The sequence below is a fragment of the Stegastes partitus genome, unplaced genomic scaffold (assembly GCF_000690725.1).
Source record: "Stegastes partitus isolate 25-593 unplaced genomic scaffold, Stegastes_partitus-1.0.2 Scaffold1417, whole genome shotgun sequence".
In the NCBI taxonomy this organism is placed as follows: Eukaryota; Metazoa; Chordata; class Actinopteri; family Pomacentridae; genus Stegastes; species Stegastes partitus.
The window spans coordinates 87,394-102,617 of record NW_007579148.1 but is presented as its reverse complement, the minus strand read 5'-3'; the positions used below and the strand labels follow the sequence as shown (position 1 = coordinate 102,617).

The 15,224-nt window shown below is 46.4% G+C and overlaps 1 protein-coding gene across 1 annotated transcript in view; it reads right to left on the bottom strand.

Moving 5' to 3' along the window:
• Positions 1-14,904, bottom strand: part of dscama (Down syndrome cell adhesion molecule a) — a 106,134-nt gene extending 91,230 nt beyond the window's left edge. The window contains exons 1-6 of the mRNA XM_008299435.1: positions 14,788-14,904; positions 14,663-14,690; positions 14,499-14,597; positions 12,635-12,732; positions 1,729-1,961; positions 517-556 (exon numbers count right to left, since the gene is read on the bottom strand). Of these exons, the coding sequence (XP_008297657.1) occupies positions 517-556; positions 1,729-1,961; positions 12,635-12,732; positions 14,499-14,597; positions 14,663-14,690; positions 14,788-14,904 (615 nt within the window). The remainder of the gene's footprint in view (positions 1-516; positions 557-1,728; positions 1,962-12,634; positions 12,733-14,498; positions 14,598-14,662; positions 14,691-14,787) is intronic.
• Positions 14,905-15,224: the final 320 nt, after the last annotated feature.

The window sequence follows — 15,224 nt, the reverse complement described above, 5'->3', positions numbered from 1 at the left end:
TATACACATTGGATCACATGAAACCACCAGAGGAACCAGAGCAGAACCAGTGCTGTCTGTACTAACTCTAACCCACACAGAGCTCTGCTTGGCTCCTGATGAACTTAAACCTGCTCTTCCTGGTGTGTCAGCTGGTTCCTCTGGAGAACACAGAGCTACAGAACAGCTGTGGAGGCTCCTGGTTAACAAGGCTGAAAAACGCTAACTGTCCCTCATTGGCTTCCATAATCACCGGGCCTTGTGAGGCAGCGGCCAGCTGAGTGGACAGAGCAGAGCTCCTTGATGGGCCACCTTAGCAGATCTATTCATCGATTGCACTCATTGACTGCTTTGCATCTCACAGCTCAGTGCCCTGCTGTCCAGTGCTGACTGAGAGGACAGCAGGTCATCTGGAGCTGGTTCTGGGATTTTCTGGCAGGACCCCGGCTCCAGCCTCGGCCTGGCCCCCTCTCCATCCCTCTAGCGCCTCTCTTGTCATCTGCATGCAGTGTTCTGAACTGGAGGGGATCAGCTCACCTGTGTGTTCTCGTAGAAGCCCGGTGGATTCCTGCGCTCTCTGCCGGACCACAGACATGGTGACCCGGTTCCTCTGCTCATCCCTGACCAGTCTCCTACTCGCCTTCTCTAAGCTGCCGCCGCCGCCGAGCGTCCTGCATCCGCGTCCTGCATCAGCGTCCTGCATCAGCGTCCTGCATCAGCGTCCTGCATCAGCGACCCACCGCGACCTCTTCCATCGTTTGAATTCAAATTGCGAGCAAAGTTCTATTTCTATAGCACCTCCTGGAACCCAGTGGTGGACACACTCAAAGAACACAGTGAGCCACAGACAAACCAAACACACACACAACAACATGGATGAATGGATTTAGTCCGAGCTGAGCTTCGTACATACAGGACGTTCCTGCTGAGCCTCATAGAGTTATAAATACAGTTCCTGACATACAGAATACTACAATGCATTTAAGGTTTTTAAAGAGAAATCTGTATTCTGAGTCTGTGCACTGTGCAGCATCATCTAAAGCAGGCTCCCTAATCTGGCATCACTCAGCGCTGAGAGGTGAAGAGCTGAACATCCTGAGGTCCATGATTCAGCTGCACTTCAGCTCAATACAAACACAGCAAACGAGAAACGAACATGATGTCAGCAGGGCTTTAAGATGAAAACTGAAACACAGATGAATGTCTCACAAGTTAAACACGAAGCAAAAAAACAGGTTTGTTTGAACATGTTAGATAGATTACTGCACGTTTAACATCAGCATTTTCTTGTTTTGTGTGGTGAATGTGTACATTTGAAAATCACCGTAGTTTATGTCAGAACCTGCCAGAGAGCCGCCGCGATAGGAGCAGGCCCAGTAAAAGGTTTGTTCAGCCATAGTGAGAGACCTGATGTTCTCTGCAATTAGTGGAAAAAAACCCACATTTATTGGGATCAGGATAATTTATAATAAGCTCAACAACATCTAAACCCTTCCAAATGCTTCATGAGATATTCTTTACGTACAACCCTGATCAGGCCCTGAGATCCTGCAGAAAAAGCAAGTCAGTGGTAAAGCTGAACTCTTTTCTCAACATCAGTGTTCATAGAAAAAAAGACAGTTTGAGCATTAATGCTGCTCTGATCACATCATTTTCATGTTTAATGTCACAAACTAATAATGAATGTTTGGAATGAATATGCAGTTTAACTTTCCCAGTGTTGCTGGAAGGATGTTCCACAGAACTGACAACACGTCTGAGCGGGTCCGTCTGAGCGGGTCCGTCTGAGCGGGTCTGTCTGAGCGGGTCCGTCTGAGCGGGTCCGTCTGAGAGGGTCCGTCTGAGCGGGTCCGTCTGAGAGGGTCCGTCTGAGCGGGTCCGTCTGAGCGGGTCCGTCTCACTGGAAGCTTCTCTGTGGAGGCTGCGATCAGCGCTGGGACGTTACACTGACCAGAGATCTGTGGAAGCAGGAGGCCGGCCAACTGCCATCCACAGAGCAACAGTAAACATCTCTGAGTTCGACTCTTCTGGTCCGTAACTGTCCAACATGGGGTGGCAGCGTTGCTTAGTAACCATAGCACATGACTGACCTTATCGGTGCGGTCATAAAAATGTATGAAGTCCTTCTATTCATTTTCCTTCTCTGCTGTGTTCTCCCTCACACACACAGTACAGATGAACACATCATAAATGCATTGTTCCTGTGTGTGTGTGTGTGTGTGTGTGTGTGTGTGTGTGTGTGTGGGAGAGAGAGGGAAAGCGAGCGAGCGAGCGAGCAGCAGGGTGGTAATGAAGGGCTATACCTGACACATGCCACAGACGGCATCAAGCAGCATGAGGAGGAGGGGGAGAGCATCCAGTGACAGGAAAACAGCCGAGCATGCAAATCTGAGTTCACCTCCGCTCAGCGATGTGTGCCGTGCTAATAAAGATAAAACCATGCAGGATACAGATTTATAAAACATAATGATATTAGTGTTTGCCCTCAGCAGCAGATCTCTGTGATCTACTTAGTTGATGTAAATCTGTCTAGTTTACGGTGTCTTAATCTGGCTGTAATCCGCCCAACATATTTATTGAACTGACAGAGTATTATGGCTGGTGGGCTTTCCGAGGCCTTTATGAGCCAGGAGCAGCGCTGATGATTCCACGCAGGACGCTAAACGCCACGTCTGTCAGCTCACTGACACGCTATCACAGCCACTGACTTTCTTGCAAAGTGCTGCTCTGCTGTTCCCACAGGGAGCGCAGATGTTAGCCTGGCTGTCGACGCCGGCGCCATCTTTCCGCCCTGACAACATCTGCACAGCTGCGCTGCCGGCTGGAATGCCACAACCCGCTCTTGAACTGTTGACAGCTAGGGGCAGGTCGGCACAGATGGCAGAAGGGGGTGTCAGGGGACTGGCACCGGGTGGGGGGGTGGATGGCAGGTAGAGAGCGGGGCTCCCATCTGGCCTCGGTGCTGGCGATCTGCCCCGGGGCATCTTCAATGTTTCCTCGACAGAAAACCTGTCAGGAGTTGGAAGTCACCTTGCGCAAAGCGTTGTACTCTCTGGGAGGTTTCAGGGAGTTTAGAAGGGCGGAGGGGAATTCAAACGCTGCGGTCTGTCATAACGCCGACAGACAGGAGAAGGAAAGCAACGGGAACTAAGTGATCCTGAAAAACTGACTGGTCCAGCGCTGAACTGGTTGCATTGCGGTCCCTGTAACGCTCATGGATGGTTAATGTAGGAAGCTGCATTCTGTCATTAACTCCAGTCTTCTTGCTAACCTGTAGGGTTCTCTTGGTCTATCTGAACACAAGGTGGGAATAACAATGTGTTTTTATGTGCAATAAACAGCATCATGCTGCATACTGACAGAGATGATAATACAGTGGTGACTGGATAATCGACCCTTAACAATCCTAAACCTGCTGTCCGACAGGTTTTTAGGAAAACCCAACAGAACCCATAAAAACAGCCTTAACATAGCGACAGCCTTGGATTGTGACTCCGACATGACATTTAATGTCACCAATCAGGATGACGGCGTATTATCTGACTGAACAATCCCACAGATTGGCTACGTTCACACTGCAGGACTTGATGCTCAATGAGGATTTCTTTGTGACTTCCTTCACGTTTCCACTTCAATGCGACTTGTATGTGATCTGCTGTGTGAACTTCATACGAGCCAAAAGTGTCCCGCATGCGCAGAAGAGGACACGACGACGTCACACGCAGCGAGCGTGCTCAGTGTTTATGGAAGTAAACATGGATGGTAACGGTGGAGCGTATCTGCCACTCCCCCGCCGCCACCGATGGAGGAAACAGAAGTGTGAGCGCTAACTAAACTAGCATCAGCAGCCAAGTACTGCCTGTGTGTTCTGGACACTTCCACCCCGTCAGAGCGCTGCCCCGGGGTGGAAGTGTCCCCCGACCGCACCGAATGTTCTGATATTCATCATTAATTGGGCCTGAATATCCAGAGAGCAGAAAGTTCTACTGGGACCAGCCCTACTAGTTATTATAACAACTATGAACAATAATGAACAACTAATGAGCCTTCCAGCATCAAGCCCTCCTCGTATCTGGACCTCCGTCTGGACAATCCGACATAGAAGAAGGTTTGGACATGTGGAGGCGGGTCATTGGTCCATGTTTCCATGGTGTGTGGGCTGAGCAAGAGCAAACATGAATTCATCTCATTTGTCAAAAAGTCACAAACAAAGAAATATGAAGCATGACTTCAATTAAAAACTGTGTTTATCAGAAAGTCTAATAGAATTAGAACAAAATGAGGTGTTTTAGCAGCTGTTCAGGAGGCTGAAGTCTCCTCGGTTACAAACATCAGAGTTACTGTTTAACAGCCGTCCTGTTGGGCTTTCCTTCCTTCTCTGCCTCATGCTTTGCAATTCTTTAACAATTAAGGACATGTTTAACTGCTGAGTCAAGAATTAAGTTACAGACCCTCCAAGTCCTTCCACAAAATGCAACACCAGGCCGGACAGGCTGACAGAGCAGACCTGCAGATCACAGCGGCGCTGCTCAGTGGGGGCTCTGGGTCTGACCTGGACTGGCTGTCCAGGGCACCGGGCCAGCGCACAAGAAAAGCGCTTTACGGATGGAGCATGTGGTCAGGTCATCTCTTCTCCTTGTCTTCCCCTCTTCACAGCTCCCCTTAATCCCAGTCTAAAGCTCCCTCCCCCCGTCCTTCTCCTCGCCTCGACCCCCTCCCTGTACGCAGCATATAGCAGCAAACGCCAGCAGATGCCCGTGTCTAAGACAGGCATTATGTTCTTAGAGGATGTCCTGGTAATTCTGTTTTTTGCCAGGCTGCTGATTATTGCCATGTTGTCGAGGAGAGGCGAGGATGAGAGGCGGCACACAAGACAACAGGTAGCCATCGCTGCTGCTGCCGGGTCACGTGGTGCCGCCGTCTATGCAAACCAGGATCCTACGGAGCCGGAGGGGACGGATGTCTGATTGTAGTATATGGGAAGAGACGAGATTAACATCCAGATAAACACACTGCACAGATAGACAGACGAAGAAAGACTTAGAATGTTACGAACGGCATTATTGGTGGTGTTCAGGGGACAACTAAATGGCATTCAGGGATGTCTGGACAGCGCAGCAGCATTTAGTGTTGGACTTTATAACATGTTACTCATCAAGAATTTAAAACCGGAGGAGCAGGACTTCATTTGCTATAAGAAAATGTGTCAATCACGGGGACTCGGGTAGAAAGTGGTTTGTCAGACCCTGAGGGGGCCACACTGACCTAAATACAAACCAGTCAACAGCAGTGCTACACTGACCAACCACAGGAGGAGACCAGGGAGGCCAACATCTAACCACGCTGACACGACACCACTTAAGATTCCTCAACAGGGAATCCACATTTCTGAAGGCAGATCAAATATTTCATTGGAAAAAATCACCAGTGCACTTCACACAATAAGCAAAATATGCATCCATGTGTTTTTGCTGTCAGTAACGAGCTGTGTCACCCGTTAATCCCGGCAGCTTGTTGCTTCCTGCTGACGGCTCCAGACAGATGTTTTCTGCTCACTGTTATCGGTGTACGGTTCTACATAACGGGTGAAAAGAGATTAAAGTATAACCTTTTCAGTAAAGAGGATTTCTTCACATTCAGCTCATCAGACGCTGGATTCACGGTCGGTGAGGATTGATGCCACCGTGTGGTCAGGAGTGGTACTGCAGGCAGCAGGTCAGCATCAAGACTAGAAGCAGGCTGCTGGTTGTAGTGACATACAGTCCTGACAGTGGGTAGTTTTTAAGGCATCGCTGAACTTGGCTGACGTGGAGGTGTTTTGATGTCACGCCTTCATCTTGGTACAAACCGTAGACGATTTATCCCAGACTGAATGAAGTTCAGATGCTACTATAATCAGAATCTAATTAAGAAGGAAGCTAACAGCCAAACATATGCCGATCTACCGTACGGCCATTTATGAGCTGACCTGCAAGGCTTGTGGTAGTTGCAGAATTCCTGTTCTTGGTAACTGTTCAGCTCATCTGCAGGACGAGACAAACCTGGAATCTTGAAAATAAATCTGCATGAGAACACTTCATAATCAGAAATATTCTGTTTGTCTATAAAAAGGTGTTTTGGGATTCTCCTAAACAAGCAAACTGATTCCAGGACTGAGGCAGCTGTGGGTCGGACCTCATTTCTACTGACGGTTCATTTCACATCCAGCTTATCTGACGATCTCTGTCAAATTAAAGTGACAGTTAAAATGATTAAGTGCACTGCCTGGCTGTGGGTTGGTTCTGTCTGTTAGCTCCTGGAGAGAATGCAGCGGTTCAAATAAACGGTCACTCATGACCTGTAATCCAGGACGATCTATTGGATTACACTTTGCTTATAATCTCCAGGAGCGCTGCTGTAATTTTCTGCTTCATGTCGTCACATCTCAGAAGGAAATGCTGCAGCGTGTGTTTTGTCTGATTTGAAAGATTTGCTGGAATGACTCTGAACGCTGGCTCTTCAGATGCAGGCCCTTCATGGAAAACTTGACTTCTTTCTGTTCTGGATGCGGATGAGACACCTGCACAGGTTCATGATGCAGAGAGGAGCGGGACCAGCAGTCTGCCTCAGCCAACTTATAGATTTAAATTGCTCTGAAATTTGGTTTGTGGCTCGACGTTTGATTGGTGAACGGGTCCTGGTGGGAGAACTTAGCCCTTCCTAAGCTCCAAAGCTGAAGACGTTTCATCTACAGCGACACTGAAATGAGGAACCAGCAAAGGCCGCAATGTTTTATTAAAGAAGTACATATATTTAAAAAACATTTTATATATATAGTTTTTTTCATAGAGAGAGAATTTATAACCACATTTGTTGGTATTTGTTTGATAAATTGTTGAAGTTAAAAAATTGTAAAACCACTATAAAAAATAAGCCTTTAAAATGAGACTGGATGTTATTAATGAAAGAAGCTGAAACCAGCTTTGATTCATTCACATCCAGCTGCTGACCCGTACGATGTTCTGATCCAGACGTGTTCTACAGTCAGCAGGAATATAAACGTGATAAATACTAAATCACATCCACTGATCCACATCAAACTAATCAAACTAATAATATGATGATAATCAGACAAACAGGATGTTCGGGACATTTAAGCCCATTCTCACTGCTCAGAATGACACCAGAGCCATGACACTGCTAGAAGGATCGATGGAGACTTGGCCTGAACTCCAGCCGATATTTTTTGTGAACAGAAACTCCTCTCCGACCTTCGCTCCGTGTTTCAGAGCCGTGGCCACCGGTGCATGTGTTCTGAGCCGGGCTGCACCCGTAGCTCGATACTGGTTGACCTACAAAACCAGCGATAGTGCTGATGTTCATCACAACCGCAGGACCCTGGTGTGTCGTAAGGACTCACGCTGATCTGAGAGTCTATGAGGCTTGACGCGTGACATCGACCTCACCAGCGAACGAGGGGGGAGATAAACACATAACTGCCCGGTAACAAGGGCTCTCTCCTCATTGGCTGCACAAGGATGTTGCATTGATCAGACGCTTTGTGCAAAAATGACACATGTGGTTCTGATCCGTGCACACACAGGCAGGATTACAGTAACATGCTCGCACACAGCAGCTTGTGTGTGCGCATCCACACTCCGAGGCTTAGACGTGCACACACATACACACACACACACACACACACACGTATGCACACTGACAAAGTGTTGGTGAGAACTGGGGCAGAATCACAACAGTAAGCCTCTTTTTAGTTAAACATCCTCTGAGTGTTCAGTTTCTTCTCCAGCCCAGATTAGCACTTAGCCCCTAGTAACAGTGCTGCTGTGGCTTTGTTGTTCCACGTCACGCCGCCGTTCATACTTCATGTCAGCATCACTTCCTCTCCAGTGACGGGATGCTTTTCACAGCAGCACATACATGATTTTATGGTCTTAATTAAGAACAGGCTGAAATGTTGATCTTCTCTCTGGTCGGTGTTTCTATGTTTGGACTGCAGGTCACTAAACTCAGACTTCATTTGTGTAATTATACTTTTTTAAGTAAAACAAATGAAACCATGTTTAGGAAAAATGGCCCAATTCTAACATTTACCATTTAACCTTCTTTTATTTTTATTTTTACAAGAAGGAGTGTCGTGCTCATCGTGCTGCAGGACAACTGAGTTAAATGTACTGAACATGAAGCCGTCTTCTGCTAAAACAAAATCTCTGACAGGAAATCAGCACACCGTTCAGACGAAAACAGGGTCAAACATTTTGAGAATAAAACTCATTTTAATACTAAATACACTCTAATACTGAAGAGAGAGTTTCTGCCCTTGGACTGGACAATATTTGCATATTGATCGATTGAAGCTTTCTAAGAGTGAGACAGACAGTAGATATCGTTTTAAAAATACTTTTGAATATTTAATTAAATGTTTTTGTTGAAAAAAAATAGAAACTATTTAAAGCAGAGTATTTAGAAATCAGACGTCATGAGAAGGACCAGACGAACACGTCTGCTGCTGTCAGCGCTTCTCAAACTGTCTGAACCACGAAACAACACCAGAGTGTGTTCATGAGCCCCAGTTTGAATTGTTCATATCTCATCAGGAATAACTTTGTTGTTTGTGCATTAATGTGTTAAAATTAATGTTATTTCCACAGATTCATCTCTTTACATGAACACATTGATTGTCTTTTGAAGCTCCTCAAGCTCCTCTATTCTCTTTATGAGCCTTTATATGATGGCTAAACTCATGTTGGTATATTTCTGTCTCACCACAACATGACGGCAGCAGGAGACCAGAACCGGGTCAGATCAGAACCGGGTCGGTGGGATGCTGTATGACTTTGTGCTTTGTGCTTAACAGAAACAATCTGACTGAAGTGAGTGACGTGTTGACGCGCTGCAGCAAACGAGGAGGAATTCAGTCACTTCTGTTTCTGTTTCATCACCTCTTTGCTCCACAGCTTTAAAACCTACAAGTGGCTTCAGAACCGGACCTTCAGCACTTACTAAATTCATGTCGATGAGGTTGCACTGGGCCTTCTGAAGCCCTGCCACCAGTGGAGACTCTTCCTACATCCTGAACCATCGGGACGGTGCTGCAACACCAAACGTAGACAGAACGTTGTAGAACAATGACCAGAACAGGCTACGGTGATGAACTGGTGATTCCTGAACACACAGGCGGGTCGCGGGTCGCCGGCCTTTTACAACAGCACAGAAGAGCAGCAGCTCCAATGTGAGCACATGGAAGAGCGCCCCCTTGTTTCCAGGGCCTGCAGTACATGTTGCCATGCTCAGCTGCAACAGCGAGTCTGGAGAGCTCATTTAGAGATCTGCTGAAAAGCCTGTTTGCTCAGCACACCGGGGTTCCCTGGCCTTCCCACGCCTCATTTGAGAGGCAACAAGAAAAAGGCAAATAGATGAAAGGCGGTCCCCACAGTTGGAGATGATGCAACAAGGGTCCTCACGCTAAGCAGGCAGCTATTCAAATGAGTGGCTAATTGTGGCATCTGTTAACCCATTGAAGAGGTGTCAGCGGCGTATCATGGGCCGTTAATTGGTACAAACAGGTAGCAGATGCAGGCTCTGGGATTGAGCATCTGCCAACTAGTGAGCCAACCTCCATGAGCAGCGATTAGACAGCCGAGCTGATGGAGAGAGACCGACGAGACGAGAGGAGACGTCTGCAAAAGTTTACAAGTCCGCTATCCGTTAAGAGCTTCAGATTCTCAGCAAATTTCTTTTAGAGTTATTTTTATTTTGGCCTTTTTGCTTTTATCTGACAGGACAATAGAGACAGAGACAGGACAGTGGGGAGAAGAACGGGGGAAGGACCTGCAGCGAATGGGCTGGATTCAAACCCACGACCGCTGCGTCTACTGGACTACAGCACCAGAACACGGGTCGCCAGCTCAGCCAGGTGGCCCAGCAAATATTTAGTATTTGGGAATCAAAACCAGAAATAAAAGACTCAGTAATGTGACTGTTAACTATCGTAGAAATACATACATGAGGCCTTCACAACAATCCTCTCTTCCTCAGCATCTGATGACCGTCAGTGGTGGAAACAAGAACTTCTGATCAAATACACAAAACAAACCAACCACAAAAACAAGACTAGCATATGACAGAAAAAACTATGGGAAAAATGTAATTTAATTTAAAAAGCAAACACCAGTAAAGTGCAGGAGTCTGAAGGCCGCGGTTCAGATCCGGTGGCAGCTTCCTGCCAGCAGGGATCACCTGGAACCAGGACGACTAAATCAAACACACACTTCACATTAGACTGTTTCTGTTGAAAACATAATTTGTAAGACTGGTTCAGGTTTTTATGATTTTTTACAGTGTTTATAACAGAAATAGTCCCACTGTGGCCTCCAGATGATTAAAGGAAAGATATCAGCTGTTCATCACATCATGCCTGCTTTATATTTATTTAACTTTCTGATGAAAAACTATGATCATGCACAGGTTTTATTTTTATAATTCTTATTTCATTCATTCATTTTGTTGTAAAAACTCTGCAATATCTGCTGGAGGTGCTCAGACAGAGCCCTTTCTCTGTAATGTGTGTTTGAATTTTGAATTTTTCATTCAATAACACACACACACACACACACACACACACACACACACACACACACACGATATTTTGTGAATACAGGACTTACGAGAGCATTTCTGTAGATTCACTATGAACACAAACACTGACAGAAAACTAACGACAACATGATGCACATAATACGTCTCAGCTTTACATTTTCCTGCTGCTAATTTGTGACATGATATTTTCTTTTTAAGGTATTTTTTTAGCCTTTGTGCCTTTATTGGATAGAGCAGAGAGAGAGAGAGACAGGAAAGTGGGGGAGGAGGACGTGTGGGAAAGGACCATGAGCGGGATTCGAACTCATGACCTCCACATGGGGACTGTAGCCCTGCACCTGGGACACCAGCTCAACCAGGTGAGCTGTAGCCCTGCACCTGGGACGCCAGCTCAACCAGGTGAGCTGTAGCCCTGCACCTGGGACGCCAGCTCAACCAGGTGAGCTGTAGCGGCGGCCTGACGTGATATTTTCTGATGCCTGTGTGACAGAGATCAGCCGTCACTCTGTGGTTGATCCTTGTTGACCAAACCACGTGATGCTGAGATGTAAAGTTTCAGCTCAACTTTAAAAAGTCATTTCTATCAAAGTGACACCAGCCTGCGTCGTGTCGTCTTCAGAATGAAACTCTGAGTTGCTCGTGATTCTCTCACCATCTCAGTGAATCACTGATTTCACAGGTCTATACGAGTGTATAAATGCTGTCGGTGCCACTGTGGAAAAGGAAAGCCTTCTGAATCCACATCCTGTGAGGACGCTGTTGATGTTTGACGTGATCATGGAAAACTTTCCCTCAGTGCATGCATGATGGCTACAGAGAATGCTGCCACCTGCTGGTGATTTACTAGTACTGCCAAATAAAAGCCCACTGACGCTGAGCTTTTATTACAACAGACCAAAATGTACAACTGTAATATAAATAAAGTTAAAGGAAATGGTACGATGAACACAACCAAACCGTTGCTATTGCTGATGGAAGCAGAGCCTCACATCGTCCTGGTGAAACAGGCCACGTTTTATATATCTGCTTCTAATTAGAGCGGATCTACACCACGCTGGTCACTTTGGTGTTTTACTGAATGTTGAAGTCTGCTCTACAGTTAAAACATAGTGCACATATACAGTCTGAGGGCTGCAGGTGGTTCAGTGGTTAGCATCGTTAGCGCCTCACAGCTAGAAGGTCGGAGGCTGGCGTCCCGGTGAGGACACCCGGGATCTTTCTGCGTGGAGTCTCCATGTTCTCCCTGTGCAGCGTGGGTGTAGAGATGATGGATGGATGATTCAGGATCAAATGTGTCCATTATAAACGGAGTCCAAATACAGTGTTAACAGCTGCTGCTGCCTTTCATCACGCTGACATCGATCAGACTGATGCTGATGAGATCAAACAAGACTTCTTACACACTGGAACAAAAACAAGAATTTGAGAGAGTAATGATTGTATATCCATCCATCCATCATCTCTACACCTTCATCCTCACCAGGGTCATGGGGGGCGGAGTCTATCCCAGCTGACTCAGGGTGAAGGCAGGTTCACCTGGACAGGTAACCAGTCTATCACAGGGCTACACTTAGAGACAGACAACCAAGCACACTCACATTCACACCTACGGACAATTTACAATCACCAATTAACCTCAGCATGTTTCTGGACTGTGGGAGGAAGCCGGAGAACCCGGAGAGAACCCACGCTGCACGGGGAGAACATGGAGACTCCACGCAGGAAGATCCCGGGTGTCCTCACCGGGACGCCAACCGGCGACCTTCTAGCTGTGAGGCACTAACGATGCTAACCAATGGCAGACTAGTACTTAGCATAAACTGTGTGATGTCTGCTTATTAGGACCATTAATTCCTTCAGTCTGTTATAGAATCTATTCGTGGTGTTACTTCTGTTGGAGACGGGGCTTTACTAAAATAAAAGAACACATAAAGAAACGCTGATGGGAGCTTTGTGCTCATTAGTTCAGCCAGTAAATGTGTCCAGATTGTAGAAAGATTTGTTTAAAAATTCAACAGAGAAAAACAGTTTTCATTAGAACTATTCCAAACAGGATCACCTGCACGTCATCCTGCAGCCACTCCACGGCTTCCTTCAGTCCATGATCTAGTTTGTCTCTTCCTGATGGACCGCGGCCTGAATCCTCCTCCTCACCGGCTGTTGACACAGAACATGAAACAAGCTTCATATTTTCATGTTTAGTGCTTTAATACAAATGCTTTAGCAACGATCTGGCTAAGACTCAGTTTAACAGTTGCGACAGCGCTCACTGTGCAGCCGTGCAGTTTAAAGGCCCGACACACACGACCATGCACGAAACCTCCTTCACACTTTGCACCTCGGTCAGATGGGAGAACTTCAACTAATGACGTTTTTAGCAGCAAAACCTCTGACTTGGTACATGAAGTACAGCTGCTGCTAGCATCACATCACGTCTTCATCCCTTCAGCAAAGAAAAAACAGTCGCTCAAATAACGAGAAACTGGAAAAGGAATGAGAAATAAAAATGTGCTAAATTATAATTTAGTGAAACAAGATGTTGTTTTTGAATTTTGGTTAAAAAGAGTAATATTTTTTTTAAAAAAGTGTCCTGGACCAATGAGAGGCCTTTGCTGATGAGCAGTGGACCAATGAGAGGCCTTTGCTGATGAGCAGTGGACCAATGAGAGGCCTTTGCTGATGAGCAGTGGTCCAGAACACCTGTCAACAGGTGCAGGAGTCTGACTGAGAGCTACAGGAACACCTGATGGCAGTGATTGGCTCAGAGGGTTGTTCAGCTACATGCTAGTCCACCAGGTCCCATCAGGCTGGTTGGATTTAATATTTCTGTTGAACCACGATTCAAAGCAACGTCACGATGTTCAGTATATTTTTATTTATTATTGCTTTTGTCAAATTCAGATTGTTTCAGTGCCTGAAGCTGTTGTTCTCCTTCAATGGGAGGCTGTGAACACATCAGAGGACGTCCCGGTGACACGTCATCGTCCCGGCGACACGCTGGTGCTTCACACATGTGATGTAAGGACAGCCATCATTAATGTGATCAGCTACACCTGTGCTTTTGCTCCTTGTGCTCCATCAGGCAGCCTGTGTGCTGTGAGCAGGTGTGTCTGCTACCTGTACCTCCACACTGGGGCCCTCAGGTGTGAGTCTGATCAGCCAGGTACATGAAGCACGTGTGTGCTCTGAACCACTAAAACCATCAACCAACACTTGTTCAAACCAATACAGAAACTGAAAACGGATTTTCCCGCCGCTCCTCCACCGTCTCCGTTTCATGTGGTCGCGTGCACATGCCGGTCTCTGTGCTCGTGGCGACCCCTGCTGGTGGTTTGCCGGTGTTGCGCTAAAAAGTGATCCTCGGCCGGAAGCTGCAGTTTTCAGCGTTTAAGCTCTTCATTGTTCAAAATAAAGCATCCAGGCTCCTTCACCAGCTAACGTCACATTAAACCAGATCTGCAGCTGGAACTGATTCTGTAAAATGCATTTTCTTTGTTTCATATGGAAACCACTCCATAAATCATGTTAATTACAGCCTTAATGTCACAAACAATACGATAACGTTGCCTTTAATTTAGGGCTGCAAATAACAGTTATTTTCACTGCTAATCAACCTGTGGGCTACTCTGTGGATCACCAGGTTCATTCTTTGGTGTTCTGTTTATTTTATATGCTACGGTTAGAAAATGGAGACTTTTCCCCTTGAAATTACTCAAACCAATTATTTGATTAACAGAATAGTTGGTGAGTCATTTATAGCTGACAGCTGATCAGCTCATCGTTCAAACCAGTGACTGTCCTGGAGAGACTCTAAAGAGAGCAACACCTCAGAAAACCTTCAACAGATCACAGCTGAGCTACATAACTGCACATGCTCACATTAACATGGAACATCTGAGAGCCAGTTCACTTCATGGACTCACCTTGTGGTGGATGAATGGTGTCTGGTCCTGGATCTGTTTCCATCATCTTCTCTTTCTTCCTAAGGACTTGTTCCTGGTCTCTGTTCCATCCTTTTGAAACTGCGAGATGTCAAGGAAGCAGTTACTAAGAAAAAACTACATAAATACATTTTCTCAGACGTCACCTGGTGTCATCATGGTCCAGGCCAACAGCTGAGGAGAGAGCAGAGTCTCATGCTTCTTCAGAGCTGGACGTTTGCATCTTTATGCAGTGATTAATTCAAGACCCTGACCCCAACTGACAACTCACCAAATGAAGACTTGTTCTCTTGATGATTTTCTGTATTCGTGGCATCATGGTCAGCTTCAGCCTGCCTTCACCTGGACAGTCACTGACCGCTTTGTCATTGTTCCTCTTGACTTCCATTTCCCTTTGCAGGATGTCAGGTGCTAACCACCGAGACACCTGCAGCCCGGCTACCAACATATGAAATGAAAATAACTTCAATAAAAGCACTTCCCACACCCCTCCTAGTCCTGTTAATACTTAATATAAAATATAAAACTGTGTGTATGTTTGTGCACAAAACAGAAGCCAGAAGCAGAACCAGGTGAAAAAGGTGAATGACTGATGCCCATAAAGTTGAGGTTAGCGGTGGATTCACTGACTGGAACTGGGCTGTCTGAGCTGGAGGCCTGCAGCCAGTTGGGGCTTTGGACTGAGGAGGCTGAGCAACCAGGCGGCCT